Here is a 25,851-nt window from a genome sequence, read left to right on the forward strand (position 1 = left end):
TGGCGCGAATATCGAAGCAACAACAAGGCCCCGAAACTGCTTTGGTGGAAAAGGGGCAATTGAGGACCAAACTGCACATCAACACCACCCCTGTACGGTCAAGTCCTCCTATATGGAGCTGAGGCCTGGCCACTCAACACCACCTTGGCAGCCAGACTTGATGGATTTGACCGCAAAGCCCTACAAAGGATCATGGGCATTAGATCGCAGCAACATGCATCCTACCTAGCGACAGCCCACAGAGTAAGATGGTTTGATCATGTACTTAGATTCCCTCCTGACTACCCACCACAGGCGCTCTTAGCCTTTAACCCGCACCAGGCAGGGTGGAGACGCCCCCGAGGAGCCCCTCACTCAGTGGATCGATGTTGTGGCCAAAGACCTGGAAGCCTGCCAGTTGGCAAAGATGCAGGGCCCTGACTTCTCTGGCTAGCTCTACATGCAAGAGGACTAATAATTAGTGCTGTCAAAAATGTCGCATTATTAACGCGTTGACTCAATTTTAGCGGCGATAATTTATCGCGAGATTAACGCTGAGACATGATGTAGGTTTTTCATAAGCTTCTGAAACTGCCAGGAACTTGGAACAGAGACTTTGCTTAGAAAAACGATAGCAGCTAGACTGTAATGCCACGCCCTGCACAGCCAGAGTCCTCTGCCCTCCCCCCAAAGAACCAGCGCGCTAGCCCCGCGCCTTGGGACGAAGAGCCATGGTGCTCGGCTTAGGTTTTGTTTTCCCATCGGCAGCTCCAGCCCCACTTTGCAGTGGCTGTGACAAGACGTGTTATGCTCTGCAATAAAAAAAAAAAAAAGAAAAAAAAAAAAATATTGGTACAACCAACCAGTGTTCGAACTATGCCAATATTTTCGGGGGGTCCCTTTTTCCCCCTTTGGGGGGGGTGCGCGCGCGCGCTTGTCTCAGAGCGCGGATCTCCATCGCGCACTCACTTCGGATATGCAAATGCTTCCCGTTACACACGATTGCTATGTCAAACATTTTGCCAATATTTTAGAGACCCCCCAACATTTCCCAAATCATGTTTTCAAGGGATCTCGTGTCCGTTTCAGGGGATCTCGGATCCCCCGAGTACCCCTGTAGTTCGAATGGTGAGCAAGCCCATTCACTTTATGCTGATAAGAGAATTACATGGTTTTTCATGTGACAAAAATGTGCGATTAATTGCGAGTTAACTATGACAGTCACGACATTAATCGCGATTAAATATTTTAAATCGCTTGACAGCACTACTAATAATATTAGGTCACAATACCACGATCTTGAGTACTGACATTTTTTAGGCTGCATTGCAATTTCTCAAAAAAAAAAAAGTACATTAGTACCTTTTTAAAATCAGGAACCATGTTGAGAAGGCGTCAAGTCTCTCCAACAGCAAGGCTTCAAAGAGGTTTGAACAAGCATCATTTCCATAGTAACAAACTGCACAGAGATTTGTATTAGGGCTTCAGACAAAATCAAAGAACATTAGATGGATGATGTTTAACACTTCCAGAAGAAATCCAGCGTCAGTGCTTTAACAGCAATAAATGAAAAATCTGTCTAGTAGTGGAAGAACTAGAGATATGCTCCAAGAGGAAAACTGCTTCATCACACTTATTTAGGTGATGTAGGAAAGTCAGTAAGCGTCCTAAAGCGTCGACAGTACTGCCAACTGAAACCAGTTTCGTATGCAACAGCGCCTCCTTGTGCAGTCTGCAGAAATAACTCTAGATCTAGCTCACACAAACAAGCAGGAGTATCACCATCCTCTTTATTGTCATGAGTCAAACACTACATAAACATTTAAAGGACTTAAATGTTTAAGACCCACTTTTGAAGAGGACTTCACACAAAGAAGTAAATTGATAAAACAATATACAATTAAATTAATACATTCAAAAAAGTGCCTTTGCTTTTACCGACAGGGGAGGAGTGAGGGGGCATGAACCAAGTTAAACTGCACACGTATGTTAGCATAACATAGTTGGCAGACTTGATGCAGCACTTGTATCTTTTAGTCCACAAGTAAATTACTAAACGATGAAGGACATCTAATACAGGTATTCTGAACATACTAAGGAGAAAATACCTGATAAAGAACACATTTAAAGAACCCATTTTTCTGTCAACGTCGCCACAGGTAGACACCGGTACGACGCCCACAGCCGTCCGCACAGGAAAGTCACGTCACGTATCGTTTCGAATTCGCACGTCTGATCCACAGCCAGCATTGAGAAGAAACAGGCTTTTTTTATTCTTCCAATAAAATAAGCGCAAAAATGCAAGTGATTATTCTGTAGCTATCCCTGCATTAAAAATAAATCTCCGGCGGTTTAAATCAGATCGGCCACGTTCATGGGCATCTCCTCAACGGTTGTGTTGTAGAACGTCTCAATGTCTCGAAGGATCCGTTTGTCCTCTTCAGTAACGAAGTTAATGGCGACACCTTTTCTGCCGAAACGACCTCCGCGGCCAATCCTGCAAAGGAAAACGTTTAAAATGAAAGCTGCAAAAACCTCAAGAGTCTCTAGCGACTACGCACATTAATAGCTATGCGCTTACCTATGGATGTAGTTCTCTCGGTTTGTCGGAAGGTCGTAGTTGATAACCAGGGAAACCTGCTGTACATCAATACCACGAGCCTGAAAAGGGGGACGTGTACAGCTCATTCATCTACACAGATCTCAGCAAAGTAATTCACACAGGAAGCAAAAACTCCAACTGGAGTTTCAGGACTCACCAGCAAATCGGTAGTAATCAGCACTCGGCTAGATCCAGACCGAAATTCTCTCATGATGATATCACGCTCTTTCTGATCCATGTCTCCATGCTGCAGGGGGGAGGGGGGAGAGAGATTATTTGTCTATCTGTCCAGACATCATTCAGCCTCTTGGAAATTAATTTTGATCTGCACAATAAAGCTGTGGAGCCAAACTGAACATAATATTGGCAAGTTTGAGGAACAAAAATTAAAAACATCGAGTCTTGGCCATGTGGTCCCCCCCTTTCCACAACATTACAGTTCTGGGGCAAAAATGTTAATTTGAAATCTGTTACTGGTTAATAAAGTTAGTTTTGCACACCTTAAAACCCAAATAAGCTCTTAGGTCATGTCATCTTACATTTTAAAAACCATGGCACATGAGTGAGCGATTACACGCATTCATCATATCCCCCACCTCTATGGCACACCAACATGGCTTCCGTTTGTGTAAAAAAAAAAAAGCCACACTTGGACATTTAACATTACTGACTGCTGCTTGACTTCAGATGTCGAAAGTTCAAACTCAAACACATTTACTTTTCCTTGCCTTCAAGCTGCACGCACACAGCTAACTGATGAGTGATGTGCGTTTGCCTCCTTGAAACAGCAAGCTCTACAGCCTTAACAAGGGAACGATAAAGTACACTGTTCAACATTTGAAGGAATAAAAGCCATCAAACTTAAAGCACATACGCAGAGCCACAGCCTCACTTTCGTTTATAAACGCCTTGAGACCTCAAGAACAGCACAGGAATAGTTTTAAGCATCAACAATAAATCTAATATAGTAAGTTTTTACGATTAAAGTGATTCATATAGGTAGCGGTCTGAATCACCTTGACGTCCGTAATGTCACAGCAGGAAGTCTATCGGTCTCGTCGCCATTTCCGCTATACTAAAAAACAGAGCTGACTGCCATTTTGAGCTATTTATCGCCGTGCCACGTAGATGGATTTACATTGTATTCACGGCCCAAGAACGTTCAAACTGCAAAGACTTGGATGCGTTTTGCGAGAAGTTCATGGGCACCTACGAAGTGGTCTCTCCTCTGTACGTTTTACTGAAGACTCGTACGAGACCTCTGATCTGTTGAGAAGTGTTGGGTATAAGCCTGTATTGAAAGAGGGGGCAGTACCAACAATTAAAGGGAAAAAAAGTATTTTAACACGAGTTTAGTTGCACCAGTCCTCCTGAAGAGTAAGCTGAGGGTCGTCGCTAAAACCCAGGATGGGACATATCGCTCGGGCAGTGACCTCGCTGCAGTTGTTGCTAAAACCGGTGACATCCCGTTCCTTCCGGGGTTTTAGTAATTGCCTGAGCCGAGCAGTAATGACAGAACACTCCGTATGGAGAGAACGAGTGGCGCAGCAGTCTTATTTCTAAACTGGATATCGCTGCCATCTCACCCTTACGTGGAAGAAGCAAATGAACGAAGAACTGAAAGTCAGATTCGTTTCAAAACAATCTGCCACAACGTCGGCCTTCAAGAAGCGAGAACACACTCATTTGGATACAAAATACCAGTTTACCTGCATTTAGATTAATACATGTAACTTGTATTGTGTGTTTAAGTTACCGGTATGAGATTATTTAATTTGCATCAGAATGTGATTGTCTCAGTTCATCTGATTATTTAATTAGCCTTTTACGTTTTATCAGTGAAAATGCACGCATGTACACGCATGCTGCACAAGTTATAACACCCATCCTGTTTTAATGAAAATCAACCGACAATCAACGAAGTCAAATCAGTTTTAGTTGAGCAAGTCGTCATGCCATTTCTTACCTTCACCATAATTTCTTTATTTATACAACTTTAACTTATAGCTGCAAAAGGCCTCGGCCTTAAAACCGGCTCCCGCAGTGACCTCACGCACTCAGGGCTGGCTAGCTCAGCAGGGTGGCTCGAATGCCAACTTTGCAGTTGATTTTAACTCTCAAATATATATTTTTATTCCTATTCGTGCAGCATACAAGAATCAAGGATGAAGATGCACTCTGTTTAAAAACTTAAAAAAAAAAAAAAAAAAGGTTCTGCATATCTGCTTTAAACATTTACAATTTCAGCTGCTTTTCAAAGCCCAAAAACTATCCACCCATTATGCATACCCATTCCAGGAAACATTCACAGGCATAATAACCAAGTGCTGGGGTGTGGTTTAAAACCCTGTGGGTCCCCGAAGCCCACTCATACCCCTTTTCCACCAAATCAGTTCCAGGGCTGGTTCACAACTCGTTTAACTTGTGAGCCAGCTGAGAACCAGTTTGCTTTTCCATAGCTCGGGGTGCTAAGGGGAGCCACGTCATTACATCATTGTATACGTCAGTTACGTCGCTGCATTTGGATAAACCTTGGCGCGAACATCGAAGCAACACCACCACAGAGAAGAAGCAGCAGCAGCAATAATGGATGACTTCACATTTGTACAGCTGCTGCTTCTGGCTTTACGGTGCTTCATTGGGATCAGAAAACAGCAGATCCAATACGTTTGTGTTGATCGACAGGTTATAACCTAATAACGTTTTGACTCTTACTTACACTATCTCGTCGCTTAAAAACTGCGACCTTTCGCAGTCTTGCTATTGTTGTTGGTCTTAACAACTACGCCCCCCCGCTGACGCAAGTGGTTCTTTCCTCTGGCCCAGCAAAGAGTTGGTGCTAGCCTGGAACTGGTTTTTCTGGCCCCAGAGCCAGTTCTTTGTCAGTGGAAACAGAAAACCCGGTTCCAAACTAAGCACTGGCCCCGAACCAGCCCTGGAACTGCTTTGGTGGAAAAGGGGCATCTGAGAACCATCGAGAGGTTTTGTTCCCCAAACCACCTGAACTGCCATGTTTTAACAGTCACCATGCAAGCTGGTCAGAGGTATGATCAGTGAGAAGCAATAAGAGTCTCTCCATTATAGTCAGTCCCGAAAGATGGTATGCCATCATTTCATACCTGATCCAACAAGCAGGTGTGAATAAAACAATCATTTCAAAAATCACTCTTACCAGCGCAGACACAGTGAAGTCTCTGGCGTGCATTTTCTCAGTCAGCCAGTCCACCTTTCTCCTCGTGTTCAAGAAAATGACAGCTTGGGTAATCGTCAGAGTCTCATAAAGATCACAAAGCGTATCCAGTTTCCATTCCTAGACACAGAGCAAAATCATTTAGCGCCAAAAAAAAAAAAGTCGTAAACCTTGTGAATATTTAAGTGTAGCGCAGAACCAGGAGACACAGGACATGGGACATTAAGAAAGCGGTCCTTCCTGGTCTTGTTCCTAACACTGCGGCTTTTGCTCTCCTTCTCTGAGATGTACCATACCAGCATGACCAGCGTGACTAAACTAAAAAGCTCAGACCTGCTGATTTTGGCACGGCGCTTTTGGTAAAGAAGGGGTATATACACTAGGATGTGTGTGTAATCACCTCTCTTTCTACATTGATGTAGAACTGTTTGATACCCTCCAGGGTGAGCTCCTCTTTCTTCACCAGGATGCGCACAGGCTCACGCATGAACTTCGTCGTCACGTCCAAGACCTCAGCAGGCATGGTGGCCGAAAGAAGCACGACCTAAAGGCAGACGCAACCATGCATGGCGTTTACAAGTCTGTTTATGATCATACTGTTACCTCTGGACTCCCTCTCAGCCCTACTGTAGCAGCCTTGACTACTAATATAGGGATATTTTAAATCAAATACCATAAAATGAACATAATTTGGTGTCTGCGAGCGATCCCAAACTACCACCATGACAATAAAGAAAAAAAGAAATTGAATAGAATCACTGTCGCACCGAACCTTGAAACAAAGGCCACTGGACATTAAGAAAGAGGTCCGACCACGTTTCATTTTCAGCACAGAGCATTTTCGTCTTCTTCCATGGTTTCACTCTGCTAGCATTATTACATAAACCAGGAAATCTGGAGTCTGTAATTTAAGCACAGTTCTTTTGGATGGAAGGGAGAGAAAGGTGGGATGGAAACCCCCCCCCCAAAAAAACCTGGACTTTTGGTTCTGCTGGATGAAACAACTCACTTGAATGTTTGTGCTCAATTTCTGGAAGATTTCATAGATCTGATCCTTGAAGCCACGACTCAGCATTTCATCTGCCTCATCCAGGACAAACATCTTGATCCATTTAGGAGCTAAGTTGGGGGATGAGGAGGGAAGAAAATCATGGTGATTCAACAAATCTTTATAAAAAATAAAAAAAAATACATAATGTGTCACCATGTTATACTGGACAGAGATATGATCAGTTAAGTTAAAAAGCTTCTCCATGACATGTCAGTCCCGAAAGATGGTATACCATCATTTCATACTCAATCCAACTAGCTGTATTTATTCATTCAACTTAAAAACGCCTTGAGACTTGAACTTACAGAGAAATCTCCTGTTCAGCATGTCGAACACGCGTCCTGGAGTGCCCACAACAATGTGCGGTGCTTCCGCTTGAAGCTTCTGCATCTCATTGCGTACATTGGTTCCCCCGATACAGGCATGGCATGACGCACCCATGTAGTCACCCAAGGCCAAGATGACCTTCTGAATCTGTGCAGCCACAAAAAAAAAAAAAAAAAAAAAATTAAACAAGGCACTAGAGGTAGAAATTAGAAGTTTGATCAGATTTGTAGGTTAATTAAACCTGCATTAATGTTCATTCACATTCTTAATTATAAAGATTAGAGAACCCGACCCCAAAAAAAGTTTACTGCTGGATATTACACGTTTTTTGGTAACACAATATACTTTTAATTGTTTACAGCATACAGTTAAAGAGAGGAAAGGAAATAAATCCACACAACACTCTTGGGGGCACATCTTTATCGCAAAATATTTGTACATCAAAACAAGACCATGTCTGGTTTAATCAAGTGTGCATCCTTTCATTTACACATCTCTAATTAGCCTCATTTGCATAAACATTTATGCTTCAATGCCAAAGACTTATTTATACTGCATACACCACCCTATTTACCTGTAGGGTCTTGCCTCAAGAGGCTTTTTTTTTATTTTAGGCTCAAACATTAACTGGAGAAAAGATGCAATATATTTACATGCACACATGAAAATCTGGCTTCCTGCTAAATAAATAAATAAACTGATTCCACAGTTACAAAGCAGGAAGAAGAGCAAAATTGTACCTTGGATTGAGCCCCAAATATGCCGCCTTGGTCTGAGACACCCTTAAGTTTATCATGACCTCAGGTACAGCATACCTGCTGAGCAAGCTCACGGGTCGGCGCCAGGACCAGAGCCTGGGTCTCTTTCTGCTCAATCTCCAACTGCTGCAGGATGGAGATGGCAAACGTGGCCGTTTTGCCAGTGCCTGACTGGGCTTGAGCAATGACATCGTACCCTGAATAGGATCAAAATGATTAGCTTGAAATTCACCATAGAAAAAAGATCCCCCCCCAATAAAGACATTAATACCTTTAATGCAAGGAATAATTGCTCGTTGCTGAATAGCGGATGGCTTCTCAAAACCATAAGCATAGATTCCTCGAAGGAGCGTCTCCTTCAGGTTCATATCATCAAAGTTGTCCGTGATCTCGTTCCAGTTGCTCTGCAAAGCAAATCCAGACGTCACAGCGTTAACTGATGCATTCTTTCTAGTCCTAACAATAAGCAAATACTTCATATAGACTTGATACCATCTCTAGATTGACTTTCAAAATACAACCAAAACCGTTTCCAAGATCAAATTGCACCAATAAAATCTTCCAAATTATAAGTGCTCCCAGTGTCAGATTATACAACAAAATCGTCTAACAAGAGATCTGTGATTAAAAGAAATCGCTACTTTCTGCTTACATCATTCAATCTAACTGCAAGAAACAGGATGTCAAAACATTCAAGTGAGCTTCAGGTCACGAGGATATTTTGTCAGTAGTTTGTCAAAACCACTCATCATGGTCCCATTGACTTGACCACAATATCACACCATTGTCATCCTGTTAGTGGCTTTTAGACGAACACCACAGCAGCACGCGTGCTCAGATTTTCATTTAAATAATCTCACACTACCAGAACCATCACATCAGTTGAATTTGGTTGCAAAGGCACTAAATCTCATACTGGAGAGCACGTCATGTCAGATACACTTACTTCTAACATGTACACAAGACAGCTGTCACGGACATCTTGGACATTTAGCATATGCATGGCAGCAGCATAGCACCATGTGACTTTCAATGCTACTGAAAATACAAATTGATGCTGCATCTCAAATCGCATACAATTTTCTTGAATCACGGCTTTCCTAGTGTTCAAGTTTTAAAAAGCCTTCACATCAACTTGAAGCCTAGCAAAAGTTCTCTTTTGCATATCCGTCTAGATTTTCTAGACAACTAAATACTTGAATGTACGTGGATCATGGCAACAATCACAACGACTGCAAAACGCTTTAAGCCGAGGTCACAACCAGACATACGATTTTTTGGCCGTGCGATTTTTGGCGTTTCCCAAATCGCTGCGTTTTTTTGTTCATGGAGAAAGACGCACGTTGGCCGCAAGTTTGTCTTGCAACCTGAAAAAAAAAACGTAAGCACCCGTAGAGTTTGTTTGACATGACAAAGAACCTCTGCAGCCGGTCTGCGGCCAGTCTACGGCTGAAAAACCAGTATGTCATATGCGCGCCCTCCGTGCGTTTCTTACGTTTTTTGCACGTAGGAGCACATACGGCCGGTTGTGACCTAGGCTTTAAAGAGAACCAAGCGTCCAACAGCGCTGTGCATGAAGTCACTAAACATTTTACACAGCTCAACTTGGAATTCTGACACAGGGTATCTGCACATTTTTCAAGTACAAATTTAAAGACTTAAGACCTTTTCAAAACCTCTAAATGGAAAAATTAAGACTGTACCATGGCAAAGAAAATGATAAATACGACAACTTAAAACTGTTGTTTTCTGCAATAGTGACAACAGGGTGCATCAATGGCAACCGTTAGACATGCAAACAGCTGAAGCAAAGTCATGTGTTTTGGGCCTGCAGAACTACTGTAGCAGCAAGGAGAAGACTGGTGTTTACTGGAGAAAACACCATGAATCATTTCAAAAACGAAAACAATAAACGGCAAGTAGAACCAGCTGAACAACCTTAGCCGGCATTATTTCAATCCCCAAAGATTATCTTTGATGTGTGATTTTGTGTCCGACAGCAAAATCAGTCTGAGTGTCGTACAGTATACAGCTGGCTGAGGAAGTTCTCGAGTATCTTCTGCATTATAGCAGGTAACAGCATAAACCTGTTTATGCAGTCATACAATCAGAGCGTTACATTAAACACAGAAAAACAACTGTCACCTTTCATAACCATTATCAATATTAATCAATGTGTTATAATAACTAAACTATCAATGATCATTATTCAAAAATAATCTATAATCAATGAATAATTTATTACTACTAATTTTTTAATTTAAAAAATTAACTTAATTTTATAACATTTTAATAATCACTACTTATTAGCTATATTAATTAATAATTGAGTAGCAATTATAATTCAGTATTAATTACTACTTAATAAGCAGTGATTATCAAGATGTAATTAATAATAAGTAGTAATTATTAGCAACTACTAAATTATACTAATAATTAGTGATTATTAAAATGCTATAAAATTGAGTTATAAGATTAGTTAATCATTAAAAAAGTAGTAATTATTATTATTATTAGTAGTAGTAATAGTGGTGATACAATTATTCATGGATTATAGATAATTTGTTTTTAATAGTGAACATTGATATAACAACTGAACTGATAACATTAACAAGTATTACTAGTAGTACAGTTATTTTATATCAATGTTCACCGTAGGTCGCGTTAACCGACAATTGTCCGTCATTGACAGATTTTTTTTTTTTTAGCTATGACCGAAAAATGACCAACGGCCTTCAGATTTTGACGGATGTTTACCGTTACCATTACCAATAATAGCCTAATAATAACAATAATAAAACACACTGTTGAAATGATTGGCAAGTTGTGGCAGAGTTTTCTTACATACAGTATACATAATCTTCACTGCCGTCACTTTCAATCTGAGCCGACGTTGCGGCAGTCTTGATGTTCAGTGCATAGGCTACTCATGTATACACTGTAGCCACTGCGCAAGGCTGTTCCCCCCATCGCGCTCCTGACCGCGCTCTGACTTTTCTAACCACTAGCACAGTGAGATGTATTAATGTTTCCCTTCTCTGCAGAAGACACGTCATTTTTGCTATTTAAAAAAAAAAAAGATGCATTGGGTTGTTTGTGTCGTTTCCCTGCCTGTACGTCTTAATGCAATAGCGCTCATTTAGGCTAGTTGTTTTCTTGTTTTTAAAATGAAACAAATATCAATTTATTGTATTCTTCCCCAGCAAGCTTAGGAACATCACTGCTCGAATATCTGCTAAACTATCATTTTAATGAGAGCACGGGTAGACAAACTAACATTTAAACATAACTTCGTTTCATTTAAGACCTTCCGTGTCAGCCCACTATGGGTCACCACGGGGTGCAGCTGCACCACTGGTGCAGAAAGACCGCATGCTGCAGGATTTCCTCCCTACGAAGAGAGTACTAGCAGGGTCGAGAAATCCAACTTTCAGAGGCTCTTGCCGGCTTCTGATCACTTCCCTGGGAGAAATGTTTCCCGACTTCAGAACTTTGGCTGAAGTGGCACTGGTTATTCCAGTCTTCAGTGTCGCAGCAGAGCGCGGGTTCAGACGTCAGAATAAAATTAAAACGTCAACGAGAAGTCGTCTGTCCGAGGCAAAGACGCAAAATTTAATGACAATTGCCTCGGCAGCAGTCTCCGTTGACGACTTTGATTATGCACAAGCGAGCTCCCAATTTAAATCCATGCGGGCCCAGAAGGAAGGTTTGAGCTCACGCAAACGGGTCAAATTAGATTGCCACTTAAATCGTTGTAGTGGACTGTTCATATTTGAACTGCAATTGTCTTGCTACGTTGTAAAATAACATTGTTCATATGCCCGTTAAGGCACAACAGCCGCAATGTTTTTAGTGGAGGGAAAATGGGTTCACAAGTGACCGAACGTCAGAATCTCTGTTCATCTTTTTGCATCATAAATACCGTATTTATCCTTACAGAAGCGCCCTCCCTATTTGACGCGCCTCCACGATTTTCAGAGCTAGAATAGTATTTACCAACCATTTTCTTCATTTAACAAACTTTAAATCCAACAAACCACAACAGAGACATTCAATTTCACCGCTGATTTTTTTTTTTTACCAGAAATCACGTTAGTAAACATGGACAGTATAAAATACAGACATTCACTCTGCTGCGGATATCAATACGGGTGCGAGCGTGTTGAAAATTATTTCGTAACAAATAGAGAATACGATTGTTTTTGATAGGAGTTGTTAAGAAACATAAAATCTTACCGTATGTATGGATTATCATATGACCTCAATATTGCGAGTGACAATGTAAAACGATAATTATATAAGAATCTATAGCTTTACTACAATGATGTGTCGTTATAGTACTATCGTTTTAACACAATGTATTTTGTTTTCCATTTTCAGAGACATAAAACCACATGTGATCTAGTTAATTTCAGGATGGAGAGTATCCAGTGAGTCCAGTTACAGGAATGATTGCACGTGATTGCACTTGTAGAGTCATTTTACTACCCTCAACATTTTCTGCGTGTTTTCTTAATTTAAAAGCAGTGGAATAGATGCTTGTACCTTTCTGTTATTGTCTTCTTGCTAGAATATCAACCAAATTATCCCACAAAAGTTGTTTTGTTGAGTGTTTGATGTGTTAGACTGTTTAAACGTTTTTTCCATTGGGGTATTATATTTATTTATTTATTTTCTTTACCAAATTCTAACAGAAAACGAGAGCGCCCGAAAGGGAAAGCTGAGCCGAGCCACCTCACGGCTGTAATGCAAATTGCTTTCCTCCTCAGTATACAAGTGCGCTGCCATGTCAGGGAAAAATAAACTACCACTGCTGCCTATGTAGTCCCTATTTATACAAATAGGAGTCATTCAGGATTCAGCCATGACACGGAGCAAAAACATGGCTGAATCCTGAATGACTCCTATTTGTATAAATAGGGCACTACATAGGCAGCAGTGGTAGTTTATTTTTCCCCTGACATGGAAGCGCACTTGTATACTGAGGAGGAAAGCAATTTGCATTACAGCCGTGAGGCGGCTCGGCTCAGCTTTCCCTTTCGGGCGCTCTCGTTTTCTGTTAGAATTTGAATTGTGACGTCACTACAAATAGTTTACTTACCAATGTTATCCTTATAAGCGAGCTGGACATTGTTTAATTGACTTTTTGGACATATAACTGTATTTTCATGTGTTTTAAAATATATATGTTTTAAATTCCGATGATTTTGTCATGTTCGATTTTTGTCATTTAAGGGTCGAAACTGACGCTCCCCCTTCATGTTTTGCATCGCGCCCGGGCACGTTTATTAGGATAAATACGGTAAATGATTAAATAATACAAGCTTGTTCTGTGAATTAATTTTTAAATGAAAATGAGTCCATGAAAACACAAGTTATTAAATATATAGCATTTATAGCCTATATACATTGTCATTTAAAAGTTAAAATAAAATGACAGCTAATAATGGACAGTGATGGAATTTTTACGACCCTGTCCGTCAAAATGACGGACAATGAAAAAGTCTAACGCAACCACTGATGTTCACTATTTAAAAAAATTCTATAATCCATGAGTATTTGTTTGTATTCTACCAATTACTACTTTTTAATAATTTGTAATTTTTAATAACTTATTTAAAACATTTAATAATCCCTAGTACTTATCACTAATTCATAAGTAGTAATGATTAATAATCAATAATAATTACTATTACTACTAATTATTAGTGGTTGTTAATATTATTCTTATTATATTAAAAACACTGTTGGAGACAATAAGTAATAAAACAAACTTTGTACAAATTATTTATATTGTACTATATTTAGAATTATTGTATTTTCTGGAGTTCTTTTTGAGTTTTGAAATAAAGGTTGTTTATATATTTATATTAAACTTTGTTTATTGTACTGTTAATTATGTAAAAAAATAATGCTAATCATTATTATTTCCTACAAGTCCCATTTTCCACCTGACTCATGTGCATGCGCAAACCCCCCTGTGTTTCACTCCGGAGTGCTTGACCTCTAACACACACGCGCCTCGTATCCGTGAAAAAAACAGTTTCCCAGTCCGCCATGTCCCCAGCGCTGCGTTATCGTCTTTAAACACATCTGTGCGATCCAGCACTTTTTATCGCAAACAATTCTTCTCCGTATTTTGGGGGTATTTGTCATCCCCCAACCACTTGTCGTTAAACAGACATCTTCCCATAATTATCAATGCTTTCTACCACCCACGTAAGCTACCTGTGTATCTCTCTCGCTCTTCACAACCACCACACCACACTTCCTCCAGTAGCCTCCTAACCTTAGTTCTTGATCTACGGAATGCACAGAAGACGCACAGAACCAATGCTGCCCCCAAAAGGTATGCTGGTCACTTTTAAAATTACGGTTAAAAAAAAAAAAAAAAATACCCCAAACCGGATGGAGACATTTCACTCGTTCGGTCAAATATTAAATTTAATACCTTCCTTTCGAAAATTCCAGTCATTCCAAACAATTTAAGACGTTTTTAGGCCTTGAAAACCGAAAGTTGTATTTAAGACTTTTTAAGGACCTGCAGAAACCTTGCTGACAGCCAGGGGCCTTTTGGCTTTGACGTGCAATCTAGTGGACATGGCATTCAATCCTCCAGATGTGCACAAGACACGATTGCGTGAAAAATCCCATTTACATAGCAAGTGTGTACAAATGTCATGAAAGTGGGGTATATTTGCACCTTAAGACTGAAAACACTACTTATGGCCAAAGAATCTTTTAAAGGGGAACTGAAGTCATTTTTAAACATGCTTAATTAACATTTTTGGTTTTATTAACCTTATATCGTGACTCATATTGGCATATATTACACTTATCGGCCTTTTCAGTTTTTAGCCACATTGAATTTAGTTCATTTTGTCCAAAATGAAGTGCCCACGTCACCATTTTGAAGACTGTTTACACAGCAGCCAGATCGCCATACTCCAATTTAGATTAATTTCGAGAGCTTCATCAATGATGATTATTCCATACAACTTTGAACCATTGGTTAAATATTTTTTGGGGGGGGGGTGCTTTTGGACACTAGTCTGTCACACTGGTATTTACATCATTACTGTCACACAATTAAAACATGCCAGATCAGTCAACCAGTGGGTTTTCAAAATAAATACATTATACTGAGCACATTTCCCCACATTTAATCAATACAAAGTACCTGCATCTTTCAGTTCTTTTAAAGCTCATGGGCAACGGTTTTAATTTTATGCATATTTGAAACTTTATATGTTAAAAAAATCCTCTGTAACTTTCTTCTGGTCCCAAAAAGTATTGTTAATAAGTAAATTAAAATAAGTTAGCGCGGATCGTGGCAAATATCTGTTCAGCTATTTTCATGACCACTCAGCACGACAATTTTAGACAAACAAACCACTTGAGTTGAGTCCACTTTCGTGTATTTTCATTGCCGTTCAGCTTGAGTACAGATGCGCGTTCGGGAATTTCCAAAAAAAAAAAAACCATGCCTTATTGTGCAGTGAACTGTAACAGGACCGGTTCAGGAAGATTTTACCTTTTTCCGAGGCGGGGCGAGACGGTTGGCCTTTTCCAAAAAGGAAGAGAGGCAGAGCGAGACGGTTGGCCTTTTCCGAAAAGGAAGAGAGGCAGAGCGAGACGGTTGGCCTTTTCCGAAAAGGAAGAGAGGCAGAGCGAGACGGTTGGCCTTTTCCGAAAAGTGGATTGTGTGCGTGAAGCCAGAGAGTTGTTTTTTCCCCCGGAAGAGGAGACGAGGCAGAGAGTGGATTGTGCACGTCAAACAAAATCAAGCAGTCAAAGAAAAAAAAAAAAAAAAACGGAGCAGCAACGCTCAAGCAAAAAGGAGAAGATTGGAGGTAAACATTTTTACTTTTGCTTGCAATTGACAAGTCAAAAATCCTGAGGGATCCTGTACAATCATTGTGGAAATGAGACAAAGGGATATTTCCTCGCTTAGAGTAGGCTACAAATAGTACAATGCCGTGGATGGCAGGCTAATGTGGCCTACCAGCACACTGTCAAGTAGTCGTTACCTATATCCACTAGGGAGGGCAGTTTATTCTTCAAAAGGGCTCTTATCTAAATTATCTAAAAAAATTTATCTAAATAATAATCATCTAAATAATTATTACGACAAAAGTAGGAATTTATCGTAACTACCAGGATAAATTGTTTGGGTGCGAGTCTTGTTGAAGTCCGGGGTCATCGCGATCAGTCAGCCGAGTTGCTGTCCGATTCCGAGGCTGCACAGTCAAACCAGTGAGCCACATTCACCGACTGCTTCACAACGGCCATAGGTTCATACATATATGGTTTCACCTCTAAATATTCAATTTGGAGAGTTCCTACTTCAAAATCGCTATGAGACATTTTACACAACCTCTCACAACCAAAGGCCGTACACGTGTGCTCAGTTTGCAAGTAAACACAGAGCTGCTCCCGGTCTGTTTGGCTTAAATGACGTCACGATGACGGTCCCCTGGAGGTGAAAGTGTGTATAAGTGAGATGTAAGCAAAGCTTTAGAAATTGGGCAAAACGGTATATTTTAACTGTTTTATTCAATTTTAGGGTGCAAATTAGACACCAAGAAGCTTGAATTCGCTTTTTAGGTCGTTCTTCTAGACAATAAAGTTGATATTCTACGTTTCACCTCCAACTGTTGCCTATGACCTTTAAATCAAGGCTGAATACTTTCTTCTTTACCGCTGTCTTATTAAATCAAATTGGAGACTTGATTTCTTTCGGTGCGCCTGAAATGCATGATGGGATATATACTGCTTTGGTTAGTGACCATTATTGTAGACTACTTTTCGTGATGCATTGTGGGATACTTTGAGTGCACTATATAGGGGGCAAATAATCCTCACTAAGGTTTCAGATAGCACTACAAAATGGCGTCCTCGCTATAGACCCTTCCCACTGACGTCACCGGAAACTGGAAGTAAACAAACCCTGCGCCATATTGGAAGACCAACAAACTCGTGATTAGGGGGAAATAACGGCAGCGCGCGGAATTTAAACCCACGAGGCACTTGATTCATCATAAACCTACAATGGTAAACTTTTGTGCTGTGTTAGGGTGTTCCAACAAAGCTGATGGGAAAGGTGAAAAGAAGTCTTTCTACAGAATACCAGCTGTGATTGAGACACAAGCAAACCAAGGAGCTTTCTGCCAGGAGACAGAGAATAAGTGCATTACTGAGTGTCTGTGAGCAAAGGAGAGCCTGTTTGTAAAAATGTATCAATTGTTGCCCTTCATCGCGGACTCGAGAGACGAGACCTGACGAGTTAGTTCGTTGGTAGCAGAACAAAATGTCTGGACACAAATCGGGTTTTCAGAAAAGGAAAGAAAATAAACGCAGGGTCGAAAATACAAAAAAGGAGGCAGAAAAAGCAAAACGAGTTAAGGTAGGACAAATGGTTACTTTTCTGAGGCAGTCCGCCATGGCTGCAGGCTTTCAGTTGTCATTGAATGGTTACTTTTCTGAGGCAGCCCGCCATGGCTGCCTGCAGGCTTATTTATTATAGCCCATTTAGTGCTTGCGCTTGTCTCGGAGCGCGGATCTCCAAACACGAGAAGCCTCTCTTACGCACATATCACGTGGACTCCACACACGCATCGCGTCTGAAGTCATAACTCATCAGGGGAAATCGTGTCTGCATTGGCATGTTCAAAAAACAACCTCGTGTCAACAATGATACCACACGCAAGAAAAAAACAGTCAGGCTACTCAACAACCAACCTGGCAGCAGCAGTTGTCATATCGGTTTATTTTATCTTTGATGTAAACAACACTTCGGATATGCAAATGCTTCCCGTTACACACGATTGCTGTGTCAATAAACATCATTTTGCCAATATTTTAGAGACCCCCCAACATTTCCCAAATCATGTTTTCAAGGGATCTCATGTCTGTTTCAGGGGATCTCGGATCCCCCGAGTACCCCCGTAGTTCGAACACTGGTTGTCCTGATTTAGATTGGTGTGGGTTTTTTTTTTGGGGGGGGGGGGGGGGGGGGGGTTGGTTGCGCGATGTTGCACCCGGGTCCAGATTAGGGCAGAGCCGGCCCTGGCTACATTTCAGGTGTAGTTTATGCATGTATGTACTTGCATAGATGTGTACTTGGTCTTTCAGCGACTACCGAAATCTCGCGGCGCGATGACGTCATGCGGGAAGGGTCTATACAGTGCCCTATAGGGAGTAGGGAGCGATTTCGGACAAAAGGAAAACTTCCGGTTTGATTACATCAGCATTCGAAAGAGGGCGCGAGTCTTGACAACGTTGGCCACTTTGATTTCCGCTGTACATTTTACTTCCGTCCTACGATGTCTCGCACAAGTCTCAACAAATCTCATTTACGGCCATTGCTTTGACATATGGACTGATATTACACAGCGCATTTCAAACACTCAACTTGCTACAGCAGTGACAAAATAGCCGTAAGAATGCATTCTTACATTTTATAAAAGTAAATAGAATTTTGATAAATTTGCCTTCAGTTCCTCTTTAATGCGATTTGTCAATGAGAGACATCAAAAATTGTATCAAACCCAGCTTATGCAATTTGTTTTTTTAAACAAGACTCATCACAATATATATTTCAAAGAAATATCACACCAGTGCCCATTTTTAACTTGGGATAAAATACTAAATGGCCCTGTTAGGTTTTTGGTGGTTTAGCCCCATCATTGAACTGAACCAAGTTGGATGATAATTTTGCCTTCAAAGACACCAATAGCGTTAAGCATCAGAAATGATCTATCCAGCTGGGGGCTATTGATTGGTGGCCATTTTGCCGTGACCACCAACATCCTGAACATCTTGCATTCAAGTGGTTTAGCCCCATCACTGAACCGAACCAAGTTTGATCATAATTTTGCCTTCAAAGACACCAATAACTCATGAGAGCTTTTAAAATTACGTATCAAATATTTGATATGTAATTTTAAAAGCTCTCATGAGTTATTGGTGTCTTTGAAGGCAAAATTATGATCAAACTTGGTTTGGTTCAGTTCTGGGTTTGAGCCCAGTGACTGACGGGAGCTTTTCTGTGGTGAGTTTGCATGTTCTCCCTGTGTCTACATGGAATTACACCCCCCCCACACACACACACAGTTCAAAAGACATGTGGTGGCCTTGACCCCCAAACGCTCCCTGGGTGCTGTAGCATAGCCACCCACTGCTCTGGTTACATGTGTGCATGCACATGTTCACCACTTCAGATGCATTAAAGAAAAACTAGTCATTTTTAAACTCGCTTTCTTAATTAACGCGTCATTCAATTACATTTTAGTAACCTTATATCATGACTCGTATTGGCAACTAATTGCAATTAAATATTATACTTATCGGCCTATTCGGGTTTTAGCCATGTTGAACTTGGTTCATTTGGTCCACAGCAGGCGTCACTTATCCGCACGATCTTCACAAGACTTCGAAACATGAAGTGTCAGCGCCGCCATTTTGAACCGTTTTCCGAACAAAATATTGCACAAAAACAAGTTTAAATGGCGATTACTGCCTACTTTCTTCAAACTTTCCTGATTACTATCAAAACAAACAAAACTGCCAGCTTGATTACATCAGCATTCGAAAGAGGGTGCACACATCTTTCGACAACATTGGCAGATGTTGGTCACTTTGATTTCCGCTGTACGTTTTACTTTCGTCCTTGAACGTCTCACACAGATCTCAACGAATCTTGTTTACGGCTGTTGCTTTGACATTACATAGCATATTTCACTCATAACTTGCTATAGCAGTGACAAAATAGCTAGCAAAAATGCATCCCTTTATTTAAAATAGAATTTTAATTTAAAAAAGTGCCTTCAGTTGTCTTTTAAACGCAGAGGACGAATTTTACCATGCTCGAGTGTGCATGTGATAAATACTCGATCCAGCTAGCTAATCAGAATTTCTTCAACCACTGAATTAGTTTACATAAGTCAAACGAAAAATCCAGTCAAGTTAAACTTTCCTTAAAAAAAAAAAAAAAAACTACGCGCTCTTATGAAGATAGAGCTAAAAGCCACCAGACACTAGCCTGGGAAATCCCATGCTGCTTTGCACAATCGTTCCGATCTGAAAAGACAGCATGGAAACTATGGTCTAAAGCAGGGGTGTCCAAATTGATCCATAAAGGGCCGTGTGGCTGCAGGTTTTCATTCCAGCCATGCAGCAGCACACCTGACTTGGCTCATTCAATCAACTGAACTGTCTTCACACAGTCAAATACTTGCAGCCACACCCACCCTTGATTAAAGGGTGGGTGTGTCAGTTGATTGAATAAGCCAAATGAGGTGTGCTGCTGCATGGCTGGAATGAAAACCTGCAGCCACACGGCCCTTTATGGATCAATTTGGACACCCCTGGTCTAAAGGCTTGCCTGAGTTAGGGAGCCAATCAGAGAGTGGGGAGGGGTGGAAAGACGGTGGGGCGTACTACTCGACAAACGGAAGCTTGTAGTTTATTTGGGACTGTTTACGGATCACATTTAACATGGCTGCGAGCGATACGAACCAAACTTTCGATCAAGCTTTGTCTTGCACAAACGGCAGTAATCGTTCGGTGCCATTGTTTTCCTATTTGTTTTGCCTTCTCTTTCCTTCTCTTCTTCGCTGCTCTAACTACGTCACCGGGTACAACTGCCATGATTGGCCATGGGCTACGTATACGCCAAATGATAGACATTCGCAACGTCCAATAAACGGCCGTTGACAATTGTAAACCACACCTCCCCTACGAGAAATTCAATAGGCGGATTCCAGACCATATTTCACTTGTGATATGGTCTGGTGTTAACCAGACACCCCGTTAACATGCTTCATTTTTTGTGTATGCTTTTCCTGTAGGTTATCAATTCACGATTGAATGGGAAGTTTGAGCACATTGCTGTTCATACCGAATTACAATTTCGAAAACCAAAGGTCATTTAAAGTGGAGATTTTGGTTTTTTTTAATCATAGGTTTTTGAGGCAAGAAATTTTAATTTTTCACCAACTGGAGACTTGATTTAGAAGGTGCTTTTAAATAGAAGTTTTTGGGCCTGAGAATGCCAATACAGTACAAACTAACAGCACCATGCTGTAAAAAGTGGATCCTAAAGAACAAAAATTACCTCGATGACGCCATCAGGCTCCATCCCTTCTGGCCCTCCATGATCTCGATCTCTGGAGCTACATTTGAGAAGGGGAAAAAAAAAAGGACACACATTATTAACTCAAAACTTTCAACCACTGCACAATGCATGCAAAACAGCCAAGCTAGAAGAAAAAAAAAAAGACCAGACATTTTCTGATCGCCACGTGGAAGGATTGTACTGTGACTGAATCCCAAACGACCTCCTGCTCCCTACACTCGTGCACTACCTCTACTCTGTATTAAGGACGGCAATAATGGCGCCTACACCCTATATAGTGCACTATATGTCCAAATACGGCGCCATTTAGGATTCCCTTCATGTCGTGAGGCCCTCAATGATATATAATAGACGGACCAGGAGCTCATTTCACACCTTATAACCAGACTCAAAAGCGTAGATGAAAATGAGTCGCAATTCAAGCTACTCACAGTGCGATTTTTACAGATTAACAATGTTAAAATTAAGTCTTGTGTAGATTTATCCTTGCTAGCAAAACGCACAATTAGCATTAGCGTTTTAGCTAGAGGCCGCGGGATGAGTATGAGTAACGGGCGTGACACTAATAAGTACACGCTTCAAACAAGAACATCAAAAGTTTCTACGACGAAATATAGATTTTAGTAATAAAAATTACTTCAGGTGAATTTAATAACTGACGCCAGTTAGCTAGCTACAACGAATTACGGCGTGTTAGCTAGCTAGCTAGCTAGCAAGACGAGGAGGAGATGTAGGCCAAGGTATGGCGCGCGCGCGGCCTCACCAACAAGCGCTGTATTAAAAAAATAAAAACATTCACCACAACCAAATTTTGACTCACTGTGCTAAAAAGCGCCGTATAAAAGTTATAAATCGTAAATAATATTTAATTAAACAGTCGCATACCTATGATAATCAGCAGAACCGCTAGACATGATCTGTTCGCGACTTCGGCATCCACTCGGAAAGGAAGAGCGGAGGAATCTCAGGCGAGTTCTATTTAACCGGAACTATTTTATTCCGAAGCCAGTGTGCAACTCCGAATAAGCACGCAGGAAGGAAAAAAAACAGAGACGTATATTAGATTTTAATGTTTTAAAAATATTTATTTTCAATGCGATAATTATATCTGAGGAAAGCTGTATGTTTGCATTTTATAAAAAGACACAGCGCTTGTTTTATGCCTGGAACTATATGATGCAGCGCAATGATATTGCCGCAGTGCGGAGGGGTGACGCGGCCGCTACGGGGTCTCCGCCGGTTTGGCTGAATGGATTTGGTCATACTGTTTAAAAAAAATAATAATAATAAAAAGTATATAACACACACACATTTTTAATTTAATTTTATTTTATTTTACAATTCATTACCAGACATCTTGGCCCCAAAAATTTCGAACCTTTTAATAATCAATAAACCTACAAATAATAACCAGCAAATATAAAAAGCAGTAGTTTTTTTTTTTTAAACAACAACAACTCGACATTCAAATTCTGTAATATAATTTAGTTTGGGCAGCACAGTAGTGTAGTAGTTAGCGCTGTCGCCTCACAGCAAGAAGGTCCGGGTTCGAGCCCCGTGGCCGGCGAGGGCCTTTCTGTGTGGAGTCTGCATGTTCTCCCCGTGTCCGCGTGGGTTTCCTCCGGGTGCTCCGGTTTCCCCCACAGTCCAAAGACATGCAGGTTAGGTTAACTGGTGACTCTAAATTGACCGTAGGTGCGAATGTGAGTGTGAATGGTTGTCTGTGTCTATCGCCGCTTTTCCACTACCAACGCGGCTGAGTTGGGCTGAGCCGTGCCGTGCTGAGTCGGGCTGAGTCGAGCTGAGTGGGGCTGTTGGAGTTGCATTTCGACTACAACCGCGCTGAACCGTGCTGGCTGGAAGTGGGTGGACACATTGGGTGGAGTTAGCGAAAGTGGGTGGACGTCACGTGATGTCGTTAGGCGGCGCAAACAGTGACATCAGTGATCTTTTAAGCGGTAGTCTCACGACCCGGATAGTAAACAATAAACATGGAGTCGTTAGTGTTGCTGGTCTTGGTGCTGTGGCTTGTTGTCACCGACAACGCCAACAGATACTGGCAAGAGCGTATAGATGAGGCGAGGCGCATAAGGCTTCAGAAATTCTCGTAATTCTTCTTCTTCCGGGTTTACGGTGTTTACAGATCCCAGCGTGCTCGCGGGGCGTGTGTGGGCATGTGAGGACACTCCTCCTCGCCAATCAGTGCACAGGGGAGTGTCTCCTCACGCCCCTAGCCCCACTCGGCTCGGTTTGGCTCGCTTCAGCCCTACTCCAAAACCGTGCGAGTTTTGGGTGCTAAGCAGGGCTGAAGCGAGCTGAGTCGTGCTGCTCTGAGGTAGTCAAAACGCGAGCCGTGTCGGGCTGAAGTGAGCTGAAGCGAGCTGAAAAAGGGTAATGGAAAAGGGCCATATGTGTACCCCACCTTTCGCCCGTAGTCACCTGGGATAGGCTCCAGCTTGCCTGCGACCCTGTAGAACAGGATAAAGCGGCTAGAGATAATGAGATGAGATGAGATATTCTCGCATACAAGGAATTAAGAACTTGGCAATAAACCTGATTCTGATTCTGATTCTGAAACAATCATTTCCTTAACTGGCTGACACTTAGATCAAAAGGTACAGGCTATCTGCTGGTACCTCGTATAGTGAAGGCTTTTTTGGGCGGCACGGTGGTGTAGTGGTTAGCACAGTCACCTCACAGCAAGAAGGTTCTAGGTTCGAGCCCAGTGGCCGGCGAGGACCTTTCTGTGTGGAGTTTGCATGTTCTTCCCGTGTCTGTGTAGGTTTCCCCGACAGTCCAAAGACATGTAGTTAGGTTAACGTGGGGTGGCCTTGGGCTGAAGTGCCCTTGAGCAAGGTACCGAACCCCTGACTGCTCCCCGGGCGCTCTAGTGTGGCTGCCCACTGCTCTGGGTGTGTTCACTGCTTCAGATGGGTTAAATGCAGAGGATGAATTTCACTGTGCTTGAAGTGTGCATGTGACAAATAAAGGTTTCTTCTTCTTCTTACAAAGCCCCACAGTTATGGAACAGCCTTCCAAGTAATGTTCGGGAATCAGACACAGGCTCAGCGTTTAAGTCTAGGCTGAAAACATCTGGGTGGTTGACATGACATGGCCTTTTTTTTTGGTCCAATGTGTCAAATATAAGTAAATTATAGAAAAATATGTCAAAAACTGTGATGATATTGTTCAGAAAGTGCTGTTTTAGATTAGATTAGATTCACTTTATTCATCCCACATTGGGGAAATTCACGTGTTACAGTAGCAAGAAAATGTCAAACAGATAACAAATAAAACTGAAATAAAAATTAGACAAACGAAGGATTAAATACAGAGGGCTATTTGCATTATCTACCGTGAAAAAGTATAGAAAAATTGCCTTATTGAGAGGCTCGGAAAAATTGCACATGACAGGTAGACTCTGTATACATACACACATATATACATAAATAATATTTTTATAAGGGCGGCACGGTGGTGTAGTGGTTAGCGCTGTCGCCTCACAGCAAGAAGGTCCTGGGTTCGAGCCCCGGGGCCGGCGAGGGCCCTTCTGTGTGGAGTTTGCATGTTCTCCCCGTGTCCGCGTGGGTTTCCTCCGGGTGCTCCGGTTTCCCCCACAGTCCAAAGACATGCAGGTTAGGTTAACTGGTGACTCTAAATTGACCGTAGGTGTGAATGTGAGTGTGAATGGTTGTCTGTGTCTATGTGTCAGCCCTGTGATGACCTGGCGACTTGTCCAGGGTGTACCCCGCCTTTCGCCCGTAGTCAGCTGGGATAGGCTCCAGCTTGCCTGCGACCCTGTAGAACAGGATAAAGCGGCTAGAGATAATGAATGAATGAATGAATATTTATATATATATATATATATATATATATAAGTATGCTTAAAAATAGTTTAGGGCCTATATTAATTGCACATAATAATTGCATCGATGAGAGATGGCAGAGGTAGTAGCGGTGAAGTAGTGCAAATATAATGACAAACAGGTTATTGGTGCTACGTTACAAGTCGTGGGTGTTATACAGTCTGACAGCAGCAGGTATGAATGACCTGCGGTACCTCTCCTTCTTACACCGTGGGTGTAGCAGTCTACTACTAAATGAGCTGCTTAAAGCCCTCACAGCCTAATGTAGGGGGTGAGATGGGTTATCCATGTTTGAGGTCAGCTTGGCTAACATCCTCCTCTCACCCACCACCTCAATGGAGTCCAGAGGACAGTCCAAGACTGAGCCAGCCCTTCTGACCAGTTTATTAAGTTTCTTCCTGTCCCTCTCTGAACTTCCACAGCCCCAGCAGACCACAGCGTAGAAAATCGCTGATGCTACCACAGAGTCATAAAAAGTCCTAAGCAGTGTCCTGCACACACCAAAAGACCTCAGTCTTCTCAAGAGGTGGAGACGACTTTGGCCCTTCTTGTATAGGACATCTGTGTTGTTAGTCCAGTCCAGTTTGTTGTTGAGGTGAACACCCAGGTATTTGTACTCCTCCACGATCTCAATGTCCAAACCCTGGATGCTCACTGGTGCAATTTGAGGAACCGTCCTTCTGAAATCGATCACCACCTCCTTTGTCTTGCTGGCGTTGATGCGCAGGTGGTTCAGTTCGCACCAGGCGACAAAGTTGGTGATGACCTCTCTGTACTCCAGATCGTCCCCCTCTGACACATGTCCAACGATGGCTGTATCATCTGAGAACTTCTGGAGGTGGCAGCTGTCCGTGTTGTAGCTGAAGTCAGATGTGTAAAGTGTAAAGAGGAAAGGAGAGAGCACTGTACCCTGTGGAGCCCCTGTGCTGCAGACTACCAC

The 25,851-nt window shown here is 41.8% G+C and overlaps 1 protein-coding gene and 4 non-coding genes across 5 annotated transcripts; all 5 read right to left on the bottom strand.

Moving 5' to 3' along the window:
• Positions 1–1,755: 1,755 nt before the first annotated feature.
• On the bottom strand, positions 1,756–22,007 carry eif4a2 (eukaryotic translation initiation factor 4A2). The gene is made up of 11 exons (XM_060929203.1): positions 21,931–22,007; positions 21,025–21,082; positions 8,179–8,311; positions 7,965–8,104; positions 7,128–7,296; positions 6,781–6,890; positions 6,172–6,315; positions 5,754–5,891; positions 2,739–2,828; positions 2,561–2,640; positions 1,756–2,476 (listed from the first exon to the last, which is right to left on the bottom strand). Exons 1-11 carry the CDS (start codon positions 21,957–21,959, stop codon positions 2,332–2,334), a joined length of 1,236 nt encoding a protein of 411 aa, XP_060785186.1. The 5' UTR covers positions 21,960–22,007; the 3' UTR covers positions 1,756–2,331.
• On the bottom strand, positions 5,626–5,700 carry LOC132896809 (small nucleolar RNA SNORD2). The gene has a single exon (XR_009656175.1). It is a non-coding gene; the product is annotated as a small nucleolar RNA SNORD2 (small nucleolar RNA).
• Positions 5,955–6,141, bottom strand: LOC132896786 (small nucleolar RNA SNORA81). Its single transcript, XR_009656169.1, has one exon. It is a non-coding gene; the product is annotated as a small nucleolar RNA SNORA81 (small nucleolar RNA).
• On the bottom strand, positions 6,528–6,706 carry LOC132896781 (small nucleolar RNA SNORA81). The gene has a single exon (XR_009656168.1). It is a non-coding gene; the product is annotated as a small nucleolar RNA SNORA81 (small nucleolar RNA).
• Positions 6,995–7,067, bottom strand: LOC132896805 (small nucleolar RNA SNORD2). Its single transcript, XR_009656174.1, has one exon. It is a non-coding gene; the product is annotated as a small nucleolar RNA SNORD2 (small nucleolar RNA).
• Positions 22,008–25,851: the final 3,844 nt, after the last annotated feature.

The sequence above is a fragment of the Neoarius graeffei genome, chromosome 1 (assembly GCF_027579695.1).
Source record: "Neoarius graeffei isolate fNeoGra1 chromosome 1, fNeoGra1.pri, whole genome shotgun sequence".
In the NCBI taxonomy this organism is placed as follows: Eukaryota; Metazoa; Chordata; class Actinopteri; order Siluriformes; family Ariidae; genus Neoarius; species Neoarius graeffei.